Source organism: Gossypium hirsutum, chromosome A08 (assembly GCF_007990345.1).
Source record: "Gossypium hirsutum isolate 1008001.06 chromosome A08, Gossypium_hirsutum_v2.1, whole genome shotgun sequence".
Lineage (NCBI taxonomy): Eukaryota > Viridiplantae > Streptophyta > Magnoliopsida > Malvales > Malvaceae > Gossypium > Gossypium hirsutum.
This window is the reverse complement of record NC_053431.1, coordinates 13,271,569-13,295,380: the sequence shown is the minus strand read 5'-3', so window position 1 is coordinate 13,295,380 and position 23,812 is coordinate 13,271,569. Positions and strand designations below refer to the sequence as shown.

Genomic DNA, 23,812 nt, shown 5'->3' with positions numbered 1-23,812 from the left:
CACCACAATTTCTCAAAGGCCAATTCAACCTCCCTATTGACGATCTCGAGTTGACCTTTTTCGAGCTAACAAATGATAATTTGGTTAGATAATAATTGAACCGGTCGTTTGAACACACTTAACTGAAATCAGGGCTCCTCTAAGCCTTTCTTGAGCTTGTTCTTGGATATGTGTAATAGCCCAATTTTGGGCTTAGTCGGAACAGGGGTTTCGGGACCATAAATCCGAAGTTGGAGAAATTATTTTTATTATTAATTTGGTGTTATAGCATGATTATATGAGTGTATGAAATTTTTGATGAATTAATTGTAGCGTTTAGGGGCTTAATTTTGAAAAAGGACTAAATCGCATAAAGGTAAAGAGTTTTATTTTACTAGATAGATATACCAAATAGCTAGATAACCAAAATTGGGGGTCTTTAAAGTGAAATTAGGCCTTTAAATGAGTGATGGCCGGCCATGAGACAATGAATTAAAATAGTCAAAATTGTTAGGTGAATTTTGGTAACCAAATTGACTAGAAATAAAATAAAATAATCAAAGAATGATATCATCTCTTTCTCATCTTCTTCTTCACCAAAATTTTCAGCAAAAGTAAGGGTTTTGAAGTTTTAAAATTTCAGCCAAGCTATCTTCTTGCAAGTAAGTGATTTAAATGTTTATTTTTGATAATTTTTGTACTTTTGGAACCCTTGTAGCATGAGCTAGCTAATGGGGGGACTGTTTTGTGAAATGGTTGATAATCTAGGGTTTTGCCATGAGAGAATTTATGTTGTTTTCTAAATTTTTATAGAAGAAAATGAGTCTTGGTTTTATTATAAACAACTTTTGTGAAAGAAGTTTGCATGAAAACACCTAAAATGGCTATTTTGTAAAGTTGTAAAATAAGTTGTAAATGTGTGAAATAATTGAAATTCTGAGTTTCTATAGTTATAAAAAGAGTTCGGCTAGGCTTGTAAAGGAGAAAATTCGATAAAAATTGATTTACGAGCCTAAGGGTAAAAACCATAATTTTTGTAAAGTTTAAGGGCAAAACAATCATTATGCCAAATTGTGAATTATAGAATGTTTTAATTAATGTAATGATTAAATGAGTGAATTTCATCATGTTAGATCAAAAAAATTGAGATTTGGGCTTAAATCGGAAAGTACGAGGTTATGGACTAAAATGGAGTAATTAGCCGAAATTGTATTCGAGGTAAGTCCGTGTGACTAAGCATGTTATCCATGTTATTGTAAAAATTACTTGAAATCTATCTTGCTTTGGTTATATTGAATTATATGTTGATGATATTGAGTATGATGAAAATGATGCCAAACGTTAATAACATTCATGTGAAGATAGAATACATTAGAAATTTGATGGAATATGATATTCTATAGAAACGAGTAAGTTGTATGTAAATAATGTTAATTCAATATTATCATGTATTGTACGATTAGTATGGTATGAATTGTTGATTTGCGTTGTGAATGAGAATTTATATAATGAAGACTTTTGGTTGAACATTAGGAATAGATTTGGATATTCATGCCATGACATTGGGTGAAATGTGTGCTATTGTAAGACATGTCTGAAACATGCATCGGCCACATATTGAGAGCCAGTGTAAGGCATGTCTGGGACATGCATCGGCCTCGAGATATACCAGCCAGTGTAAGACATGTCGGGGACATGCATCGGCATTGAGACGAGAGCTAGTGTAAGACATGTCTAGGACATGCATTAGCCTCGAAATATACTAGCTAGTGTAAGACCTGTCTAGGACATGGCGTCAGCTTGTTGTGTGTCAATGTAAGACCTGTCTGGGACATGGCATCAACATAAATAGATGAGAGCCAGTGTAAGACCTGTCTGGGACATGGCATCGACTTTGATGTGCTAGCCAGTGTAAGACCATGTCTGGGACATGGTGTCGGCATCTTATCCTATGTTTGGGGCTAATGAATATCCTGTAGTATTCCAAATCGTTCAACGGAAGATTTATGGTTTGTATCGAAATGAAAGAACTTATGACCATGTAGTGAGTGGTACAAGTACCTAAATGAGAATTACGAAATACGAGCTTCATTTACGTTGTATGTTTACTAAAGAAGGAAAGTGAGTAAGTTATGCTTATGACCATCCATGTATTTTACATGAAATTGATGAGATATGAATTCAATTCATGTTGTATGATTAATAAGGAATCAATATGAGTAAGTAAAGTATATGAGCATGTTGAGTAACACAGGTATGTATGCCAAACTCATGAGAAATGATTTCGGTTTATGATGCATATTTAGTGAGGATGTAAATAGGTAAGTCATGCCTATGAGAATGATTTTATGATGATCTTATGATTATAGGTCTATACTTACGATGTATGAACATGTATTTTTACCAATGTAGTGAAAATGAATTAATAAAGTGTGATAAACTTAGTATCATTAATTTACACTAAAACTGTTTTGGACAGCAGCAGCAGTCCGACTTTATAAATCCACCAAAAATTGTGGAAATTGAGTGAGGTTGAATAAAATATGAAATTAAATCTTAATGAGTCTAGTTTCACATAGAAGAAACGGTGTAAGCAAAAGAGTTTCATATTATGAAATATTTAAATTGTTGTGAGACAGAGTCAGAATGATTTTGAAACCCCCTGTCCTGATTTGGGAAATCATTAAAAATTGTACAAAAATAATTATGGTTACAATTTATATTATTAGAATCCTTAATGAGCCTATTCTCAAAATAAACAAACATGAACATCATTCGAATCTCATGTAAGGAGATAATTAATTTTTAGTAAAGAAAGGTTGAAGTTGTCAAACAGCAGAACGGGGGTGACTTTGAAGAATAAACTGTACTAATTGGCTAACCAAAAATTTTGAAATTTTTATGGTAAGAATATATGTGAGTCAAGTTTTTGGGAAAATTATCTGATCTTAATTTGGAGTTCCGTAACTCTAGATATAAATAATTTAGTGACTATGACTCGAGAAAATAGCTTAACCTGAACATAGAAAAAAGAAGGCAATTATGATAGTATTACCTTGAGATCATGTTGTAAGAATTGGTGGAAGTATATTTATAAATTGCTTATTATTTTCATATGGACTTACTAAGCGTGAAGCTTACTCCCTCCTTTCTATTTCTTTTAGCTTGTCAGGTTAGCTCGGGGTTGGAGAGCGTCGGAGGCAGCATTACGCTATCAAGTCACTACCTTTGGAATAATGAAGCATATATTAGAATTTTCAAGTGAGTGGCATGTATAGGGATCTAGTTTATTGACATGTGTTATTATGCTTTGGCCAAATGTATTAACTTATATTGAGTTATACGTATATGGCCATGAGATGTGGGTCATATTGATTATGGCTTGTAAACCTAGCTATTCATGTCATGTTTAATGTTTATGATGTGATTATGTTTGTTTGCTATGCTTGGCTAGTAATATGACATGTGTGTTGGATGTATGCTCTATGACCAATTGAGGTGGTCATAGCCATGTAGTAATTGCACATTATAAAACAACGTGATAATGGTTGAACATGAGTGCTTGATGTATAAGTTGGTAACCATAGTATAATGGTAAAAGTGGTCGTCAAGATGACAAGTCTTATGAATGTGAATTAAGGAATCTAGACTTGGTATTGCATGAATAAATGCATTGCTTATAAGAGGACTTGTTAATGTTATGAATATGTTAATAAAGGTTGTTTAATCACTAAAATGATGCCATGAATTGTGGTTTTGATATGTATAAGGTTGTAAGGTTTATGGGTAACATGAAGGCTTGGAAAATACCCTAAGTGTTGACTACAAGGGCCGAGACACGGTCGTGTGTCTCAACTGTGTGAGGGACACGGTCTGGAGACATGGGCGTGTGACCTGGCCGTGTGGTTCGATTGCATCCTGACGTCATAAACAGAGAGTTATACGGCCTGAGGACACGGGTGTGTGACCTTATTTCATGGGAAAATTTTCTAAGCTTTCCCAAAACTTTCAAAGGTTCTCGATTTAGTCCCTAACTACTTTCAATATACATGTTTAGGGCTTCGTAGGCCCGTGTATGGGACATTATGCATGTGTATGAAAAGTTTTGATTTGAACAAAATTTTGTAACCCAGTTTTTGCATGCTTGTGATTGATTAAGCCCGATAATGCCTCATACCCTGTTCCGGCGTTAAACACGGGTAAGGGATGTTACAATATGAGTCTATTTAGTTTGAGTATAACATCCCTTAATTACATGTATACCTTAATTAGATGAATTATCTCGTTAAGGTCTTTGAGTATGTTTGGATGAAAAATTTTAAAATTTTAGAGATATTTAAAATGCTAGTATCTTAAAAATTCATCATTTAAAAATGCTAATATTAGTGGATATTTAGTTTAGATATATAATAGTTTAGAAAAAATTAGGCTATTGAATTTTTTGTTGTCATCAAAGTATCTATCGCGAACAACAATGACTAATTTGCCCACCACAAGTGCTCTCTATATCCATGAAATGTGTTATATTTTCATGAGTGAAAATCAAACCTCTAATCATATAATTAAGGACTATCAAAAATAAAAATGTTAAAATTAAATAAAATAGATATTTTGAATTTTGGACTTCTTTTTGGGTAGAGATAAAAGCTCAGTCACCTTATTGAAAACAAAAGGAAAACTACAAACTAGTTACCGCCAATGTTTTATTTTTTTATTTTTTTATTTTTTATTTAACAAAGCTCAGATACTAACAGGTGGGTTGTTGAAAGTGTGGATTTTTTTTTAAAATTTTATAGTGAAATTATGCACATTAAATGAAACAAGATTTTGAAAAATCAGAATTTGAAAGATTTTTTTGACTAAATTTAGAATGATATAATAAAATTTCTCCATCAAATCTCTAGTATTAGCTTAAGTATGAAACTGCAAAGCAAATTTAGTGCGGAAGGCTTTGTCAGCTGAGCAAAAAAAGTAATATATATTTCAATCCAAAACCGATGGCTTACCTACCCTTATCATGCATGCCAATTAAAGAGAGGAGAAAGTAAAATAAAGATCCTCAAATTGCATTAACAGAAAAAAAAAAAAAGCTCCTTAATTTCTCCCTATTTTCACCTTTCATTTAATTTAATATGAGAAAGAATTGCCATATCGATCAATGGTTTTCATATTTATAAAATGAAAGAAAAAAAGATTGCATGTTGGTGACATTTCGTTTTTAATCACCGTCGAGCAAAACTGGGAGCAGTACCATGCATGGTGTTCTTTTGTCATTTTTTGAGATGCTAACTTATTCTCTGCAAAATGGACATTCAAGCTAATTATTGCAGAGGTCAATTGTTTGTTCTACCCATCACCGCATTTCCAAAATTTATGATTTTGGGTTGCTAGCAACTCTGAAAATGATATGTTCTTGGGTGAATGCAATGGTGTTTGAGGGGACATATGATCTTTAATGATCCTTTGCCTAGGCAACCTATGTGCTTAAACTGCATTTTTCTCCTATTTGTTTGGCTTTAATTGTTATTTTAAAGACTCTTTAATGGCAGTGGCACACTTATCCCCCATTCAGCATAACCAGGTTTCAAGCACCTTTCCAGTTGATGAAGGGATGTTTTCAGCAACAACTTTGGGATCAACTAATTTTTGTTAGACTTGTCAATTGTACGATGAATTTGGATTGGTTTAATTCGAGGTTTAAAAGTTTTTAGATTATTTTGGTTTAGTGTTAATTTTGGGTTAAAAGTAGTTTCAAATTAAGATTAAATTTAGAATGGAGTAGTTTTGGGGTTTGGGTAAATTTGGGTTTAAGTTGAATGGGTTGATGTTGTTGACTTTTAATGATCAAATCTAGTTGATCAGTGTAAGTTTATATTGATCAAGTCAGATGTTTGGGTTTGGATTAAAATTGATAGGTCTAATTTCTATTTTAATTCAATATTGATCAAACTATAATTGACAAGTCTTTTTGGATCAAATCATTACATATTCGAATAATTTTAGGTTTCGGTCACTTTAGTTTGAAGTCATGTTTAGGTTAATTGTTCGAATCATTTCGATTTTGGGTCATTTGATTTTGAGTTAGTTTCAGATTAATTTAATTTAGATTCAAGTCCATTTAGGCTCCAAATGAAAGGTTTGAATTGTTGGTTACCTTTTGAGGAATAAATATTAAAATTATACATAAATGTTGATATAATGTATAACCTTATACCTGAATTTTGATTTTATATTGAAATTTTGATTAAATTAATGTATGTATTTATTTCTTTAAATACTTATAATTAAATCAAAAATTAAAATTTTATGTATAAAATTGATATTTATCCCTTGATAAAATCGAATTTTTTGGTTTAGATCAAAATTGATGGGTCCAATTTTCATTATATACATATTCAGTACCGATGAAACTATAACACTTTCCAAGAACCCTTTTGGTTTTCTGCAGAACAAATTGTCTTTCTTTAAACATATTTTGCCCATTATTTCATCTATATTCTTCCCATTGTCATATGAAAACTGTGATCATAATCAATAAAAAAGTACAAATCGAATACAAACAGCATTTGATTTGGTCAGGTAAGCAATGGTGAATTCCTCAAATGAGGTGAATCAGAGTAGTTTCCGGTTAGTATTTCATCTGCAACAAATCTATTTGCAGCTTCAGTGTAATGAGTCCCATCCCAGTTTATATACTCAGCTGTATTATTACATGGATTTGCTGTCACAATGCCCCCATTCAGATCCTTGGTAACACCACAAGCAATCCTAGTGTCGAAATTCAATGGCGGCCCACCGTAACCACAACATACTGCTAATGGTTGCTGGAATCCTGAAAGCAAATCCGAGTCGATTGGAGTAAAACATTGAAAGAAAAAAAAAATGATTAATGGCTTGCTTACCGTATAGAGAATAGTTTGAGATGAGGTTCAGCTTTATCGAGTAAATGTCGACATAAGTGATGTTAGCTTCAGGCGATTGTGCTAAGAACTGTAGGCACATATCGTGGAGTTTCTTGTTGAAAACGGTAGCTGCTCGGTTGTGTGAAGCAACGCAGCCGTATTCGTCCAAGTTTGACGGTTTTCTCCCGAACGTAGCGATGATTCTCGGCAAGCATCCGAGGGGACCTGTGTTATGAACCCAGAAATTCCTTGCACCTGCATCATATAATCTCTGAAAAAGGAAAAATACAAAGCATCATAGTTATTCATCTGAACTATAACTCGTATAATACTTTCAGTGTTGGTTTAAGACAGGGCTAGAGAGAACAGAACCTTCATTCCATAGTTGAGTTCTGTTATAAGCTTTGAAATGAAAGCAACAACTTGTTCATCCGATGCCGAAAAATAGAATACGCCGTCGAGATCGTTCTGGCCGATATCAAACATGTAAAGGGCCTTGTTGAAATCATCTTCCGCGGGGAGATAACTCTGAAGCTGCTTGTCTGGAAAAAAAAACAAGAACCATTTTCAACTTGTCCCAAAAAAACATAGAAGCTTGTCCACTGATATGAACAGAGATACCTTTAGAAAGCAATGTAAGAGCTCGATTCTTGAACCTGAAGAATTGAGATAACTGAAGATTAAAGGAAAAAGGGTTTGTTGAAGCCGCATTTGCAGGAAGAATGGTAGATCCTCCTGTAGCAAAATTGCACCCTGTTTGAAAATTAGGAGAGCCAACAGATTCCAAATATGGGTTCATGTAAGGAAACTCCATTGCCTCCACTGCCAAAAAAATAAAAAATAAAATCAGAAACTTAATGTGGATCATATGAATGCAATGGAAGGAAATGGAGGTACTTAGAAAATCAATGATCAAGCGACCATCACAGAATCTGCCAGAGGGTTCATGGAAGTAAGTTTCCCCATTAAATTGTGTCATGGGAAAAGCTTTTCCGGCAACTAATCCACCCGTGTCGGAATTCGAGTCACCGAAGTTGAACACTGCCGGATAATTCAAACTCAAGGGGCTAACAGTAGGCCAAAAGGAACAAAGGAAAGCTAGTTTTAAAAGGGAATGAAGAATATACAGAAGAGCCATGGAAATGGGGGGAGCTGTGACAAAATCTTTGGCAAAAGCAAACAATTGTCTTGATTTCCTTATACTGGCAGGACACGTGATGATAAAATGGTTGGTAGGATGTAGATTTCTTGTAGTTGAATTAAAGTGAAAATTAAATGAAGGGTCAATTTTTTTTATCCTCAAGTTTCAACTCCGACAACAGTTGTTTATTAAAACACTTCATGGCTAATATACTATGAGGAGGATGTCTTATATGCCGGAAGTTAATCCGTGAACAAAGGATTTGGACATATATTATCTCTGTGAAACAAAACAAAACACCTTTCCTGCTTCTCTCTTCCTTCCATGTTTTTATTATCATATTTAGTCCATTGAAGGCTTCGAGGTCAGTTCAGTTTTAATCCTCCTCATAATAATATTTCATAATTAGAATTTGATTTTTTTCGAATTTTAAGTGAATCAAATCAAATCAACTCGAATAAGTAAAGTCGAATTAAATTTCACAACTCGATAATTCAAATAACTTAAATAACAAATTAATAAAAATACCCTCAGAGTCCATGACAATTTTAAAAATATGCAAATTGATCCCTCTAAAAAAATGCTAAAAATTCAAAATAATATTAAAAAATCCAAAAATGTTTGCAAAATATTTCTTTCCAAAATTTTTATAAATAAGTATTACTAAAAATCTTTTAAAATATAAAAAATACTAAATTATATATATATTTAAAATATGAAAACAACAAATTTCAGGCATTAAACAAGTAAATTATCAAATCAAGTTTATTATATTAATTATCTTGTTTTTTTCTCTTATTTTTGTTTTAAAAGAATTTTGAAATACACATTATATTTATGTTCTTTAACTTGGAATTTAGTCATATGGTCAACAAAATTTTAATATGGTCGGTTTAATTTTTTTAATTTAACTCAAACAATTTTATTTGATTCAAATCTTATTTTACTAGATTCAATTTAAAAAAATTTCAAATCAAATTAGGATGATAAAATAGGATTTATAAATTCAAAATTTTTTTACTCAACTCGACTTGATTCAATTAGATGCTTACCCCTATGAACTTGGTCCAAATGTTTGGAGAAGAATTTGGTAAAATGCTTAAGAGGGTCATTATATATGGTTATATTAATTTTATTTAGTAATTTTTTAAAAAAAAAATCCTTGTTTTTATCAAACTTTTCATGCAAGAAGTACATTTCAGCCTTAAAGTTGGCTCTTACAGGATTTACTCACAAAGGAACAGAGAGATTTAAGTTAGGGAGAAATGATGGGAGAAGGGGAGATTAACCCAAAGAAAGTACAACAGCTAAATTGTAAGCTAAGTCTAGAACTTTACTTGTTTAATTAAAGGAAACGAGCTACAATGACAAAATTGTTTCTTTTATACAATATAAGAAAGGTGTTTTTTTTCTTGACCAGCTAGCAATATATTTAGATGAGGATTTGACCTGAGTTTGGAACCCAAGTGTAAAATTATAAGGCCACAGTCCATGCTTTATGGATAGCTGATGCAGTGCTTCAAGGCCCAAAATGAGAGCTCGAGGAAGCGGCCATTACTGGCTAACCAACGAAACTCAATTGCTACTAAAATAAGTAATCGAATCGTCGGCTCTCCGCTCCATCAAATTTTCTTTTTCATCGCATCTAAGCAAAACCCAGAAACCCGTCCCTCTCCTTCTACGCAGAGGAATCAAAATCATGGTATTCTTCTTTTTGGGGACTCCCAAACCTTCATATGACATATGTTTGTTCTCATTCAATTGAGTTCGTAACTATGTTCTTCTATTCATTCTCCAATGGGCGTCCTTTTGATTTTTTTTTCTTTTTTTATTATGATTGGTGCAGTTGTTCTTTTCGTATTTCAAAGACTTGATGGGAAGAGAAGTGACGGTGGAGCTGAAGAACGATTTGGCTATTAGAGGAACCCTTCACTCCGTTGATCAATACCTCAATATCAAGCTCGAGAATACTAGGGTTGTCGATCAAGACAAGTATCCTCACATGGTATTCCCCCTTTCCTTTCCTTTTCTTTTTTTCATGGGTGTTTATGAACGAATTACTTAGCTTGTCTAACAAAAGTTAGGGTTTCTTTTTCCTTTCTTTTCATTTTAGTCGTTACTTGGAAGAAATGATTTGGGTATTCTACGTTCCTACTTTCCTTTCGCCCCAATCTGCCTTCTTCTTCTTCTTCTTCTTCTTCTTTTTTGTTTGGGGGGTGGGGGAGATGGCAAACAGGGGGCATGATTGAAGCTGAATTCAGGGTTTATTCGGTTTCTTGTATGCCCTGCCTTTCCTTTCTGATTGTTTATTTGAATTTTGTTTTGTATCTGATTTTATACTGAATGTCTACCACTTAATTCGTTCCAATGTAGCTGCTTCATGAATTCTCTGTTAACTAGTTAGTAGTTCACGTTGTTTTAATCCTCCAATAGTATAGAAACGATGAGCCTAAAAAAGATTTCTGTTCTTCTGTTATCAGCTGTTGTTCTTTTTTTCTATTCTGCTTTGCATAAACGGTATTTCTTTGCCCTGTTGTCAGTGAAAGTTTACTTCTAGGGTTTATCTGTAGATGAAAATTTCAAGTAGTTTACTGTAATGGGAATTTTTGAAATTCAACGTTTAGATGATCTTGTTTATCGAGAAGAACAAAACCCTTTAATTCTAGAATATCAAGTTGAATTCGTCGTTCTGGGATTAGCTAGCTAAGGTAGGGTGTGTCCCAAGATGGGAGTCACTTATCAATCTGTTAGGACATTTGATAGAGGCTTTGCTCATTAGCTTTTCCATTGTAGCCTGTTGAAGGTGTTCGAAATAAAGCCAAAAAGGGTAAAGACAAATGTGAAACCTTGGGTTAAATGTAATCTCACAGTAAGTTTCAAGATATAATTCCTATTTTGCTCCAATGGTTATATAGAGCAACAGTTGGAAAATTGGATTCGGAAATATTGTGTTTCGTAGCACAGAATATGCCTTGTCAATGTTAGCATGGTGATACATGGTCTTGCATTTGCCAAGTAGGATTATTGATGCTGGATGACTGTATTACGCTCCACCTGAAAGAATTTCATGTTAACGTTTGGCATTGGATATCTCAGTGTAAAACCGGTATAATAATTGATGTTGTCAAGAAGATTTAGGCAGGATAGTGTATTCTAAATTCGCAATACAGCTTTAAGCTGCTTAAAATAAGAGTAGCAATGCAATCTAACTTGCTAATCTCTGGGAAAAGAGAAAAAAGATAAGGCAATTCAACTTGTTTGGTGATATATAGGATGGGTTGATGCTCTTCCCGGCCATCCATCCACTTTCACCTCATTAAAGTGTGCCACAAATGCAGTGATGTTGGACTGTATCAAATTTGATGTCAATCTGCAAATCATTTTCTGTTTTAGGTTTTGCCTCTTTTTGAATTTCATGTTTTTCTTTTGCCTTATGACTATGTCAAGTCATTTCATGTTGAGTATTGATTGCATGGAATTCAAGTGATATGCATGCAAATCCCAGTTTTCTTATACATATATATATGTGAACTTTTTGATTCAGAGACTGCTATAGCTTTGAGATACTTTATTGCTACTGAATAGTATTTCTTAACATAAAGTTGGTTCCTTCTCTCTTCTCCTGATCCGCTATTGGTTTCCTGTTGTTGATTTTCATCCATTTTTCTTTTACATCGACCTAGAGGTGCTCATGGGCCGGGTCAAGTCTGATTCGAGTTAGGTTTAAGCATGATATTAACATACTTTATGCTTGTCCAAACTTGGCTTGACCCGAAATTTGGGCTTAAAATTTTGCCCAAACCTGCCCATATTTGCAAAAGGTTAACCTAAGCCCATTTTATGCTCGCCCATATTATTTTTTATTTTTTAAAATATTTTTATTTTAATATTTAATAATTTTATATATTTTTTATTTATTAAAAGTTTTTATATTCATCTTTAATATTATTTTAATGTTTACATTGGAGTAGTATTATATATTTAGTATAGGTTTATTTTTTTAATGTATTCTAAATTACATAATATATAAAAGTAACATAATATAAAATATGGGTTGGGTCAGGCCGGGCTTGGGCCTTGAATGTTCAAGCTCAAGCCTGGCCCATATTTTAAATAGGCTTAACTTTTTTGCCCAAGCCCATTTTTGGGCCTAATATTTTTGCTCAAATCGTCCTAAATTTTGGGTAGGCTTTTGGGCTTGGATGGGTAGCTCGGCCCATGAACAGGTCTAAAGTTCGACCTCATCCTTCCAGTGCCAAGCCATGAAATATCTTTACTTGTAGTTGAACTTATCCTGAAAGTATCACCTGATACTTGTGATATCCTATTACCCTGTACCCATAAAATGTGTCTTGGTTAGGTTTTCTGGTATGTTGGCCTTAGTCTAGACAAAGCCATCTCTGTTTTCCCCGTCTCAATATTGTCCAGCTGAATTGATAAGTCTTTTTGTCTGGTTACAGCTTTCGGTAAGGAACTGTTTCATCAGAGGCTCTGTTGTGAGATATGTTCAACTACCTCCAGACGGAGTCGACATTGAATTGCTTCATGATGCCACTAGAAGAGAAGCTCGTGGAGGCTGAAAAAGCAGCTTTTGTTGACAAATTTAGTGTGCTTTTAATGATTTAGATATTTTGCTTCAAAGATTGTGACAAGTTATCCAGGATTTATTCCTTTTTGCATTAATGTAGACAAACTTGCTTTTTGATTTTTGTGTATCGGCAAATTTTATTGGATGAAAAAAATGTTTCCTTACCAAATGCATGTCTTGAGTGATGCTAACTAGTTATGATGCTGTGAAGATATGGATTGTTGAGCTCCAATTCTAAGCATCAAGTCTCACCAAATGGTAGTAATTTATGTAATGAATTTCTCTTGATTCATTAGATCTCACAAATATCTATGATGGTAAAATGAACCTACATAAACCTTGAAAAAGTTTAGTTTCACATGATAAGTACTTAAATATAGTGTCTCATTTTTTTTTTAAAGTTGATTGATTTTTTATTAATTCACTATCCCTAAGGGGCTATGTGTTATTCATTTGCTAGCAATATGTGAAATAATTTACTAAAAAAATAGTGTCTCTGGCTCCTTTCAAAAGTTCACCTGAGCTGGTGAGTCCTTAAATAGGGTAAAATTTCTAAAAATATTGAATTTTTTTTAAATACCAGATTAGGTCAAAAAAATGAAAACGCACCTAGTTGGATGCGTTTTTTGTGGATTGGCAGGAAAACACTTCTAGTTAGACTCGCTTTTTTGCTATATATGCTGAAAACGTTTCCAACTGAAAGCATTGGATTATCTTATTGTTTTAGGGTTAGGGTTTAAATTTTTGTTAAGGGCTTAAGGTTAAGGTTAGGGTTAAGGTTTTGTAAGGTTAAGCATTTTAAGGTTTATGGGTTAACATTTTAGAGTTTTTTATACTTTTTAAATTTTATATATTCTTTAGAAATTTTTTTATAATTTTTTGAGATATAAATTTAATCTTATTTTTAAATTATTTAGAGCACAATTTGGTGTAATTTTAAAAAAATGACATGTTCCAAAAGGATATTTACAACAATCGTATTTACACCAATCGTTTATTCGAATGATTCGAATTGTAAAATTTAATTCGATTCAAAATCGAAACTCAAACTATTTAATTTGATTAACTCTTCATTTGTATTTTTTTTCGATTTTTCAATGAAATTAAATTTTGATCACCTATAGTTTATACAGTAGGTTGAGGTCAATTAGAATTTTTCAAAAAAATTAGCCCAGGATATCTTATGGGTGAGTAGAAAATTTTTAGGAGTTGAATTTGTTAGTGGGAAAACACTCCACGTAGGGCGTGCTTTAAGTGCAATGTCAGAAAAATGCATTGAAAGGGCACCCAATTGAGCTCATTTCAGTGAATATTTCTGACATGTCATTGAAAACGTGCCCTACATGGAGCGTTTTCCCTCTACCAAATTCAATGCATGCAAACTTCCCGCTCATTTGTGAGATATCCTGGGAAAATTTCCTAAACTAATCGCCACTCACCCTGACTTTATAAAAGGATGGCTTTCAGCATTGAGTGTCATAAGACAATTTTGAATAAACAAAATTGCAAGAAGAATCGCAAGAGGAGGAAGTTCGTAAGGCATTTCATAAGGCATAATTTGGAGCAAACACGTAATTGTATCAAGTAAAGCTCGATTTTTGTTGTCCATATATAATTACAACTATATTTTTGTACTTAATGTTTTTGTTTCGAACATGTGAAACAATTTTTTTCGTTGAAAATGAGTGGACAAGTTAATGTTGTTGTTTATTATGACAATGAAGTCTGTGACACCGGCAATGGGTCGTTTTCTCATCGGAGAGCACAAAGCGGTTGGCTATTGACCCTAACATACAATTGTTGAAGCTGCGTGCAAGAATTAGGTGAAAAATCATCGAATCCAACCAGATGAGAGTATCATCATTGAAATATAGATTTTGTGCTTCGGTCGACCTTGTTAAATATAATGCTTTCAATATTAGAAGTGCAAGAGGGATGGAGGTGATGATGCAGACGCATATTGCTAGTGGACCACCAATACTCAAGTTAAATGTGAAGTTTGCAAACACAAATGAATGCGGTCAGAGGTCGACATATGTTCTAGTTCGAGAGGTTGGAGCGAAGTAAAAAGTTGAGAGTCTAATAACACAGTTGTACGGTGGGTTCACTACTTTGTTAGAAAGTTCCTGTAACATCCTAAAAATTAGGGGTTAGTAGAATTGGGTTTGTGAATTGAGAGAGAGTGGTCATGTCTTAATTTTTGAAATTTATCTATGCATTTTTAGGAAATAAATGAGGTATTGGTTTGTTGGTTAATTGTTAGTGAAATATTCCTTGAAACTCAAGTTCAAATCCTTTCTCTCTCAATTTTTTTTTCAAATTTTGCCTTAAACCCTAGTATGTGACATGCCTTGTTTTTTAAAATAAATATTTCAAATTATATCAAGAATGAGTTATCGGTTTGATGGTTAAACATTAGTGAATTTATCCTTTAGTCTTAACTTCAATTCCCTTCCTCTACAAATAATTTAAAATTTTGACAAAAATCCCTTGTTTTAATGTGTGAGCCATCCAAGCCTAGTTAACCTAGGTATAAATATTAATTTTTCACAAATAATAAGCTTTTAGTCCTCCTCCTCATTGCCCTAACCGTTCATCTCCTCCTCTCCCCCTCTTTGATTTTATTTTTTTTCTTTTCCTCCATTAATGTCGTCCTCTACACCTCCCATTTTATAATCTCTTTTTTTTTTCTTTTTGCGTCAAGATTGTGCCCCATCTTCTTTATTATATTTATTTCATTTATCCTCATCTAAATCAGCCCCAAATCTGAAATCTTGAACTCCAAGATCAATCTCGAACATTGCCAAGAAAGTGCCATTATCGGTTTTCTCTACTAGCTTGGGTTTCTTCAATTTCTTAATTAATCTTGCCAATTAAAAACCTAAATTTCCATATCTGAAATTTGGGGGATTTTAAATGATTTCAAATGTATCTTTCCAGAATTTAATGAGATCTCAAACAATTTTAAAATTCAGCCACAATTTTGGCGACCATGGGTGGTGGTGCGTGTGCCTTTGTTCAAGGAAATGGGTTGTTTTGTTTCTTGGTTCTTGCCTATATTTTTCCAGCATTAATTTGAGTTCTTGAACCCTCCTAATAAAATTTTAAACCCATTTCAATTAGGGAAAAATGTTCTTGATCAATTAGTCATTCGGATCCCACAAATCGTGAAGCGTAAGTGCAATTAAGGGTAACTAGTTTGTTGTTTCGACAAAGTTGTTGGGAAAAGGCTATGAATTGAATAAAATTAAGGAATTTAATCATTAATTAGCTAATAATTTTCCAGTATATTATTGAATTAGACCCAAACGTCCCAAATCATCCGTAAAGGCGAAGAATGATTGTACGTACAGTTCTCATCGATACAGTGTAAGAAATCTAACTAGTTTGGGTTCATAAAATAGTTATAATTTCAACGATTGGTTTGAACTCATAAGTGGGTGTTTGGGGGCTGGTTTAATGGTAAATTTATTGAATTTATACTGAATTTTGGTTTAGGTTCGTTTAAGGAACTATTAAGGAAAATTGAAAGATTCGCTAATGTGCTACGAGGAAGCGAAAAATAAGGTGTGGGTCCTAAACTCATAAAATTGTTTGAAAATGTTAAATATCATGTTATATTTGATAAATTAGATTTTTTATTGGATTGGATTAATAGCCAAATTATTGATTTTGTAAGTGACCGAATCAGGTATGTTTCGAGCCTTAAAAGATTGACATGTTGGAAAAATTGCTAGTTTGATAGTATGAATGTCTGATTGAGTTTGTAATTGCATATTTGAGTTATGAGATATGAGAATGTTTGGCTGAATGATATAATGTGTTGAGATATTAAGCTTATGTATGATTTAAAAGCATTAGATATTTGTTATATTGTGTACTAAAAAGGGTGTTATTTATGCACAATAAAAATCCATAAAGTATGTGAAATTGAAATATATTGATTGATACCAACACAATGGTAATTTGAAAGACTGGAACACTGTTTCCATTTACTGAAAGTATGTAATTATTGAGGACATGCTGAGCATGTCAAATGAATGTGAAAAGTATTGAGATATGATTATGTATGAGATTGTGTGACATATTACATATGCATTGGGTTGAGATTTAGTGGTTAACGGAGGAGTTCCATGGAGTACCGACGGCATATTAAGTTCGCATTATTCGTAGTCAGTGCATTGCACCTAGAGTACCGAGGGGATTGGCGATTTTATCGCATATTATATGTTATTGGCGATTGTATCACACTATTTGAAATCCGGCAGATTTTCTGCATTATTGATTATTCAATGGTTTTACCACATCGAGCTATGCTCATAATGTTTTGGAGTTTGGCAGACGGGTTCTGGGGAACTCGTGGTGTATAGCAGATGGTATGGGTAGGAACCTTTTTGCATTGCATCATGTGCACGACATGTTCGAATGTTATTGATTTATGCTACGCATTAAAATTTTGTTGTATTGAATGGTGTTGAAATTAATGATTGTTACTTTAATGAATGATGACCTATGTTCATACACGGTTTGACATCAATTTGATAATGGCTATATAATGACAAGAAATTCCTCTGATGTTCTGTTTTCTTCTATTATTGCTAATATGTAACAGCCCGATTTAGGGCCAAAACGGAATAGTGGTTTCGAAACCATGAATCCGAGGTTGAAAGAAATTATTTTGATTAAGTTTTAGTGTTTATATTATGATTTCATAATTGTGTGAAAATGTCGTTGCGAAATTTTATCGATTGGGTGTTTAATTTGATATTTAGGACTAAATTGAAAAAGGTAAAAAAATGTGTGTTCTAGTTCATAAAGTATTTGATTGAAATGGGGGTTTTAAGTAGAGGTCCTTAAATGGAAATTAGACCATTATACTTTATATGGACAAAAATTAGGACATGGATGGAATTTTAAGAAAGTTTAGTAGTAAGGGTATTTTGGTCATTTGTATATTAAATGAAATAAAATGGGAAAAATAACACAAAAATGTGTTCATCTTCATTCAAGCTTCGCTGAAACTTACATGTTCTCCATAGCTAGGGTTTTTTCCCAAGCTTTCAAGCTCAATAGTAAGTGCATTCAAGCCTCGTTTTTAATGTTCTTTACATTTTTGAAATCCTCGTAGCTCGGTCTACCTATTTCTACCATTATTTCGAGTTAGGATTTATGTTTAAAATTTTACCCATGAATGATATGCATGTATTTTGATGTTTTATGGTAGAATGTGAATGTTTGAAGTTAGGAGAACGATCTTTTCTAAGCGATTTTTAGCTAAAACGAGCAAAACGGCATAATCGGTAAAAATGCCTATTGTTCATAACTATGTGTTAGAGTGAGAATTTGATGTTGTCATAGAAGGGAAAAATGATCAGCATGTCATAAAACATAATAATAAGGGCTGGAATTAAATTTCCGAGCCTAGGGACAAAATCATAATTTTGTAAAAGTTAGGGGGTAAAAATGTAATTTTTCCATAATGTGATTTTTGGATTGAAATAAATAGTATGAGTGTTAAATGAGCTAAATGTGTTGTTATAGATCAAGAAAGGCGTGGAATCGATCTCGAACGGGGGAAGGAAAAGGTTTTGGACTAAATTGCAAAATTTCTATATTTTGCACCGAGGTAAGTTTGTATGTAAATAATACATTAACTTCATTTACATTTTTATATTTCAGCCTATTATATGTATTTTAGATAATTTTGAAGCATAAATCGACTATTGGAGGAATGGAAATAAGTAATAGAGAGAGAAATCCCGGTTGAACATTCGGAAAGATTGAATAATATAAATGGAGCGTAGCTAGGTCATATGTATGGTGCTGAGTGCACATCATGTGTACAAGAAAGCTACGAGATACTATGTAGTAGCTAGGTCACATGTGTTATACGGAATGTATCCCATGTAGACAAGAGAGCTACGGGAGAGATAAATGTAGCTAGGTCGCATGTGTGATTCCAAGTGAAGGACACAATGTAGACAAGAGAGCTACGAGATAAATTGGCTAGGTCACATGGGTGGTACTAAGTGTTCACCATGTGTACAAGAGAGCCGAATTATATGAAATATGATAGTGGGGCAGTGTCCTGAAAACATCAAGTATCGAGGATTGATCCGAATTGTTCAACGGGATAATTTTACGGTGGCATTGTAATCATGGACTTATACTTGTGATGTATGAAATGTGGTGAAAATGAATAGTGATATGTATGCTAAGTGAGGTTAATACAAGGAAAGTGTGAAAGAGTGAATTTGCAATAATACTGTTTTGGACAGTAGTAGTGACGTGACTTTGAAAAATCACCAAAAATAGTATAAATTTAATTAGAGGCTGAATGAGATATGAAATTAAATATCAATGAGTCTATTTTCATATAAACAAAACATAGAAGAAAAGGAACTCTATATTTTGAGATATTTATATTTGTGTGTGACTTGTTCAGATTGACTATGTGATCCCCTGTTCTGACTTTGATAAATCATTAAAAATTGTAAAAAAATAATTATGAAATATAGTTTATATGTCTAGATCCCTTATTGAGTATAGTTTTAAATGAAACATGTTTCATGGCTATTTGAATTGTGTACTGGGAGAAATTAAACTTGTAGTGAAGAGAGGTCAGATCAGTCAAGCTGTATAATAGGGGAAAATTTAACTAATAAACTGTACTAATTGGCTAGACCAAAAATTCTAGAAAAAACTTAGTAATAAGTTATATGAGTCTAGTTTCAGGAAAATTTTACAGATTTGAATTTCGAGTTTTGTAACTCAAGTTATGATTTATTTAGTGAACATGACGCAGGAGAGACAACTCAATCAAAGTGGAGTAAATATTGAAATTAAAAGTAAATACACTTGAGTTAATGTGTAAACATATTAGATTCTTTAATTATTATTTATATACTTACTTACTAAGCTATATAATCTTACTTTCTTTTCTCTCTTTTGTATTATAGTGTCGTCTGGCATTGCTCGGGAGTTAAGGATCGTTGAAGATTTGCCACATTATCAATACTTTTGGGTATTTGAACTAAACATTTCTTTTGAATTATGGCATGTATAGTAGGCTTCGTTATTTTGTTATGTGTCATAATTGCCTAGGTTTAAAATATTGGTTACATTATTTAACCAAATTATTTTGTATAAGCCATTGAAGTTGGCTAATATTGTTCAAGACATGTGTTATAATGATACATTATCTATTTGGATGACATATTTCTATTTCGGTTTCGTTTAATGATATATATTATGATCTGGTAATACTCGTACCCTGTTTTGATGTGGAACACGGGTAAGGGGCGTTACATAATATGTTTCACTGTATTTGATATTTTTTCCCGTTTAAATAATTATTCGACTCACACTGAGCTTTTCATAAGCTCACCCCCAATAGTGTTTTACTTTTCAGGTAAACCTCGAAATTAGGACCGGACTCGGCATTCAGAGAATCACATTGGACCTCGGACTATTCTTAATAAGTATTATTAAGTCTTTATTGATTTTGGCTTGTAATTTTTAATTATTTCTAATCTGTGGCTTGGTAACTTTTTTTTGGGGGATTTTTGCATGCATGGATTACTCAAACATAATAATCAAATAATGCAAGATATCGGGCTTAAGTAAAATTTGATATTGTTCCCTAGTTTCCACGACATTGCAAAGAATTGTTTTTGAAAAATAAATCGATAAGGCAACTAATTTTCCAAAATGACTTGAAAAATGGTTTTTCCGCTGCATTAGTTTAACTTCAAGTTTTTTTTAAAGAAGAGCGATAAGAAAATGGTTTTTCTAAAACAACACTGTCAACAATAAAATGAATCCTAAGCATACACAACCTAATGAATTAAGGCTTTTAAGCTAACTCAAAGTACAACTATGGTTTTCTGTAAAATGAGTTTATTTAAAGTCTTCAAAAGTAATGTAAGTTAGTTTAGCCATTTCGGTGGCTAATGTAGCCTTCTCAATCTAGCCATAATTTCTAGGCTGGGTTTGGGAGGTTACAGTTCCCATTATGGTATCCTGGAATCATCAATGGGAAGACACTCATAGATTTCAACCGCGACAAGAAGAACGTCTAGCAGTAGAGGTTTAGTGGTAACCCAAAATACTAAACCATGACATGACACTCAATTAGTGGTTTCAATTTGAACTTCGATCAGTCAATGTTCAACTCTAGGAACACTTATAAGGGTATGACATCAAATGTTAGTGGTTGGAAATCAACAGGTGATTTTGGTTGTTTTGACAACTATATAAAAAAACGGATGATGTAATCTCTACGACCTCCATCGGCAAGGGTACATCCAACCCTGAAGATGCTGGTGGATTTGAGAATGACGAGGACAATGAATTTGAGGTAAACTTTCATGTTGTTAAATCCCAATCTAATAAATTCGAGGCAAAATGCGCAATTTGAGACAAGAGATGTGCATGAAAAATCATGGCTTCTGTTAAGAAAAGGACGGGATTGTGGACCATAAAGAAATATAACATTCTACATATGTGTGTTGTCGAGGATACTATGTCAAGACATCTTGTATTTGGGGTATTGAATTCTTAATTTTAATGTACTCATGTTGTTGCATGTATTTTATAGGATCATTCAAAATTGGATTTGGAGATGGTCGCAAATATAATACTACCTATGGTGAAAGCGAGTCTCAAGATTGTTATGCCGATTTTAATTGTAAATATCTATAGCAAGTTGGATTACACGTCATCGTACTGCAAGGAGTGGATCACAAAGCAAAAGACATTGGAAAAGATGCATAATGGGTGGGACGCGTCATACAATGATTTGTGGCAATGGTGTCAGATACTAGAGCAGTACATTTTAGGTTACGTAACTGATTTGAAAATGATGCCTACGTACTACAACAATCGGTTGGTCCATGGATGACAAGTGTTCCATCGTTTCTTCTAGACTTTCAAGCAATGTCAACAAGCATTCCAATACTGTAAGCCATTGGTACAAATCGACGACACCTTTATGTACGGGAGATATATGCATCGGTTGTGGTTGGTTGTGGCACAAGATGACAATTGGAAAATTTTGCCAATTGCCTTTGCAATAATGCCATCGAAGAAGGTGGACGATTGAGATTTCTTTCTGTTTAGGTTGAGAAGGCATGTTGTCCCCCAACATGATATATGCGTCATATTCGACAGAGGACCTAGAATATTGGCTACAATTGAACGGCAGGGAAGCCTTTGTGATCGTAAACACCATAGGTATTGTTTAAGACATGTTGCAACAAACTACCACAGACAAAACAAATTTGAAGCTCAACGTGCACAAGTGATTAACATGGGTATGTATTTGCCACTATTTCAATTGTCTGATATTCAATCGGTCAGTAAATGTTGGGATTAATGGATAAACTATTCACTTTCCTCGATAGGGTTCGAGCTCATCAAACACTATTTCTATGAAATGTTAGAAAACTTATAGGTTATTAACAATGTCAGCAAAAGGTACTTCTCTAACATACCCTTCGATCAGTGGACACAATTGTTTGACGGAGTTTATGATATAGGCACATGACGACAAACCTAGCAGAATGCATCAATTCCGTATTGAAGGGAACACGCCATTTGTTGATAACCTCGATTATGAAAAAACACATTTCCATTTGGCAGAACGTTTTCCAAAACGAGCAGAAAAATATGTTGGATAGATAAAGGGTGGCCATGTTTGATGTGATGACATTATGAAAGAAATTAGGGAGGCTACAACACGAGCGAACTGTATGCATTCAATGTGTCACTCACATGAAAGCCTATCGTTTCGGGTTACAGAGTTCTACAGAACCGACCAAGGTATTTTTGACGGACTATACTGTGTACACCTGAAACAATGAACCTACGACTGTGGGAGATTTGACACATTTTGTTTTCTATACACTCATACAATTGCAACATGTTCCTCCGTACGTTTGGATCACATGAGCTTTGTGAACAAAGTGTACAAACTACAACACATGTATAACGTGTGAAGATATGGATTCCTACTGGTCCCAGATGTAAGTATGTGGCCGTCAATATCGAGCGCTCCATTCAAGTTGTTACCCAATGTTCATTGCATCGCAAACCAAAAGGTTTACCAATATTTACTCAGATACAAAATAATATGGATATTTAGGAGAAGTCAAACCAACCAAAGTTATGCAGGTTTTGTAGGAACTTAGGGCATACAATGTCGTTATGTCCACACCGACGAGATACTATAAGAACACCTTATTAATCGATTAATTATGTAATAAACCATTTTTTAGTGGTGCCAGAAATAGTGATTTTGGGACCACCAAATCTGACGAGTAAGTTCGTAATTATTTAATACTTATGAGTCAAACATGGTTTTAAAAAGGTTTTTCATATAGTAATTTTTATTATATAAGCGATTTATTAAGTTCAAGTGGTAAGACCCTAAAGTCAAATGGTTTTAGAAAATGAGGTATCGGGACCTTGTTTCTATAAATCGAGCCGTAAATATGTTTATAAATATTTACAGAGTGTCATTAAAGTGGTATTAAAGTTTCGTCGAAAAATTTTAACATTTCGTTAATTAATTAATTAAAAAGAACTAAATGGTAAAAGATGTAAAATTTGATTACTATTTGATTTGAGTTGTTACAAACCAATTTTGACCCACTAAACCCATTACAATTAAACCTAACTACCCATTCAGCCCAATATTTAAACCCATTACCATACCTTAAAATTTAAACCCCATTTACAATCAGACCCACCACCTAAACCTTAACCCATCAGACCCACAGCAACCCAATTACTAAACCCCAAATACCTATCTAAACCGAGAGGCCCAATCATAAACCCAAATACATTACAACTAAACCCAACACCCATTAAAACCCAATTTCAAAACCCAAGCCTAATTAACCCATTGGCCTAACTAGGGTTTTAGAAAAGCTGAAACCCTAGCCACCTGCTGAGCACCCCAGCGCCGCAATGTCCCATCGCCCATGCCTCTGCCATCACCTGCTCCACCGTCGCCAACCACCACCTGCACGTCAAGCACGCAACAGCAGCAAAAATAGGAAATACAGTGTAACAAAATCGGCTTTAAAAGCCGAATGAAAACCAATGTATGGGGAATTTCCTTCGAATGAAAAGAGAGGAAAATATTCTTGAAAATACAAAAAATCAAAAAAAGAAAAGCAGGCCATTCTACATCCATAC

The 23,812-nt window shown here is 33.5% G+C and overlaps 2 protein-coding genes across 2 annotated transcripts; one reads left to right on the top strand and one right to left on the bottom strand.

The window, feature by feature from the left end:
• Positions 1-6,484: 6,484 nt before the first annotated feature.
• LOC121204967 (GDSL esterase/lipase At1g54790) lies at positions 6,485-8,083 on the bottom strand. The gene is made up of 5 exons (XM_041075878.1): positions 7,779-8,083; positions 7,503-7,703; positions 7,254-7,423; positions 6,882-7,152; positions 6,485-6,811 (listed from the first exon to the last, which is right to left on the bottom strand). Exons 1-5 carry the CDS (start codon positions 8,017-8,019, stop codon positions 6,555-6,557), a joined length of 1,140 nt encoding a protein of 379 aa, XP_040931812.1. The 5' UTR covers positions 8,020-8,083; the 3' UTR covers positions 6,485-6,554.
• A 1,408-nt stretch (positions 8,084-9,491) lies between these two features.
• Positions 9,492-12,779, top strand: LOC121204966 (sm-like protein LSM2). Its single transcript, XM_041075877.1, has 3 exons — positions 9,492-9,724; positions 9,869-10,027; positions 12,483-12,779. Exons 1-3 carry the CDS (start codon positions 9,722-9,724, stop codon positions 12,600-12,602), a joined length of 282 nt encoding a protein of 93 aa, XP_040931811.1. The 5' UTR covers positions 9,492-9,721; the 3' UTR covers positions 12,603-12,779.
• Positions 12,780-23,812: the final 11,033 nt, after the last annotated feature.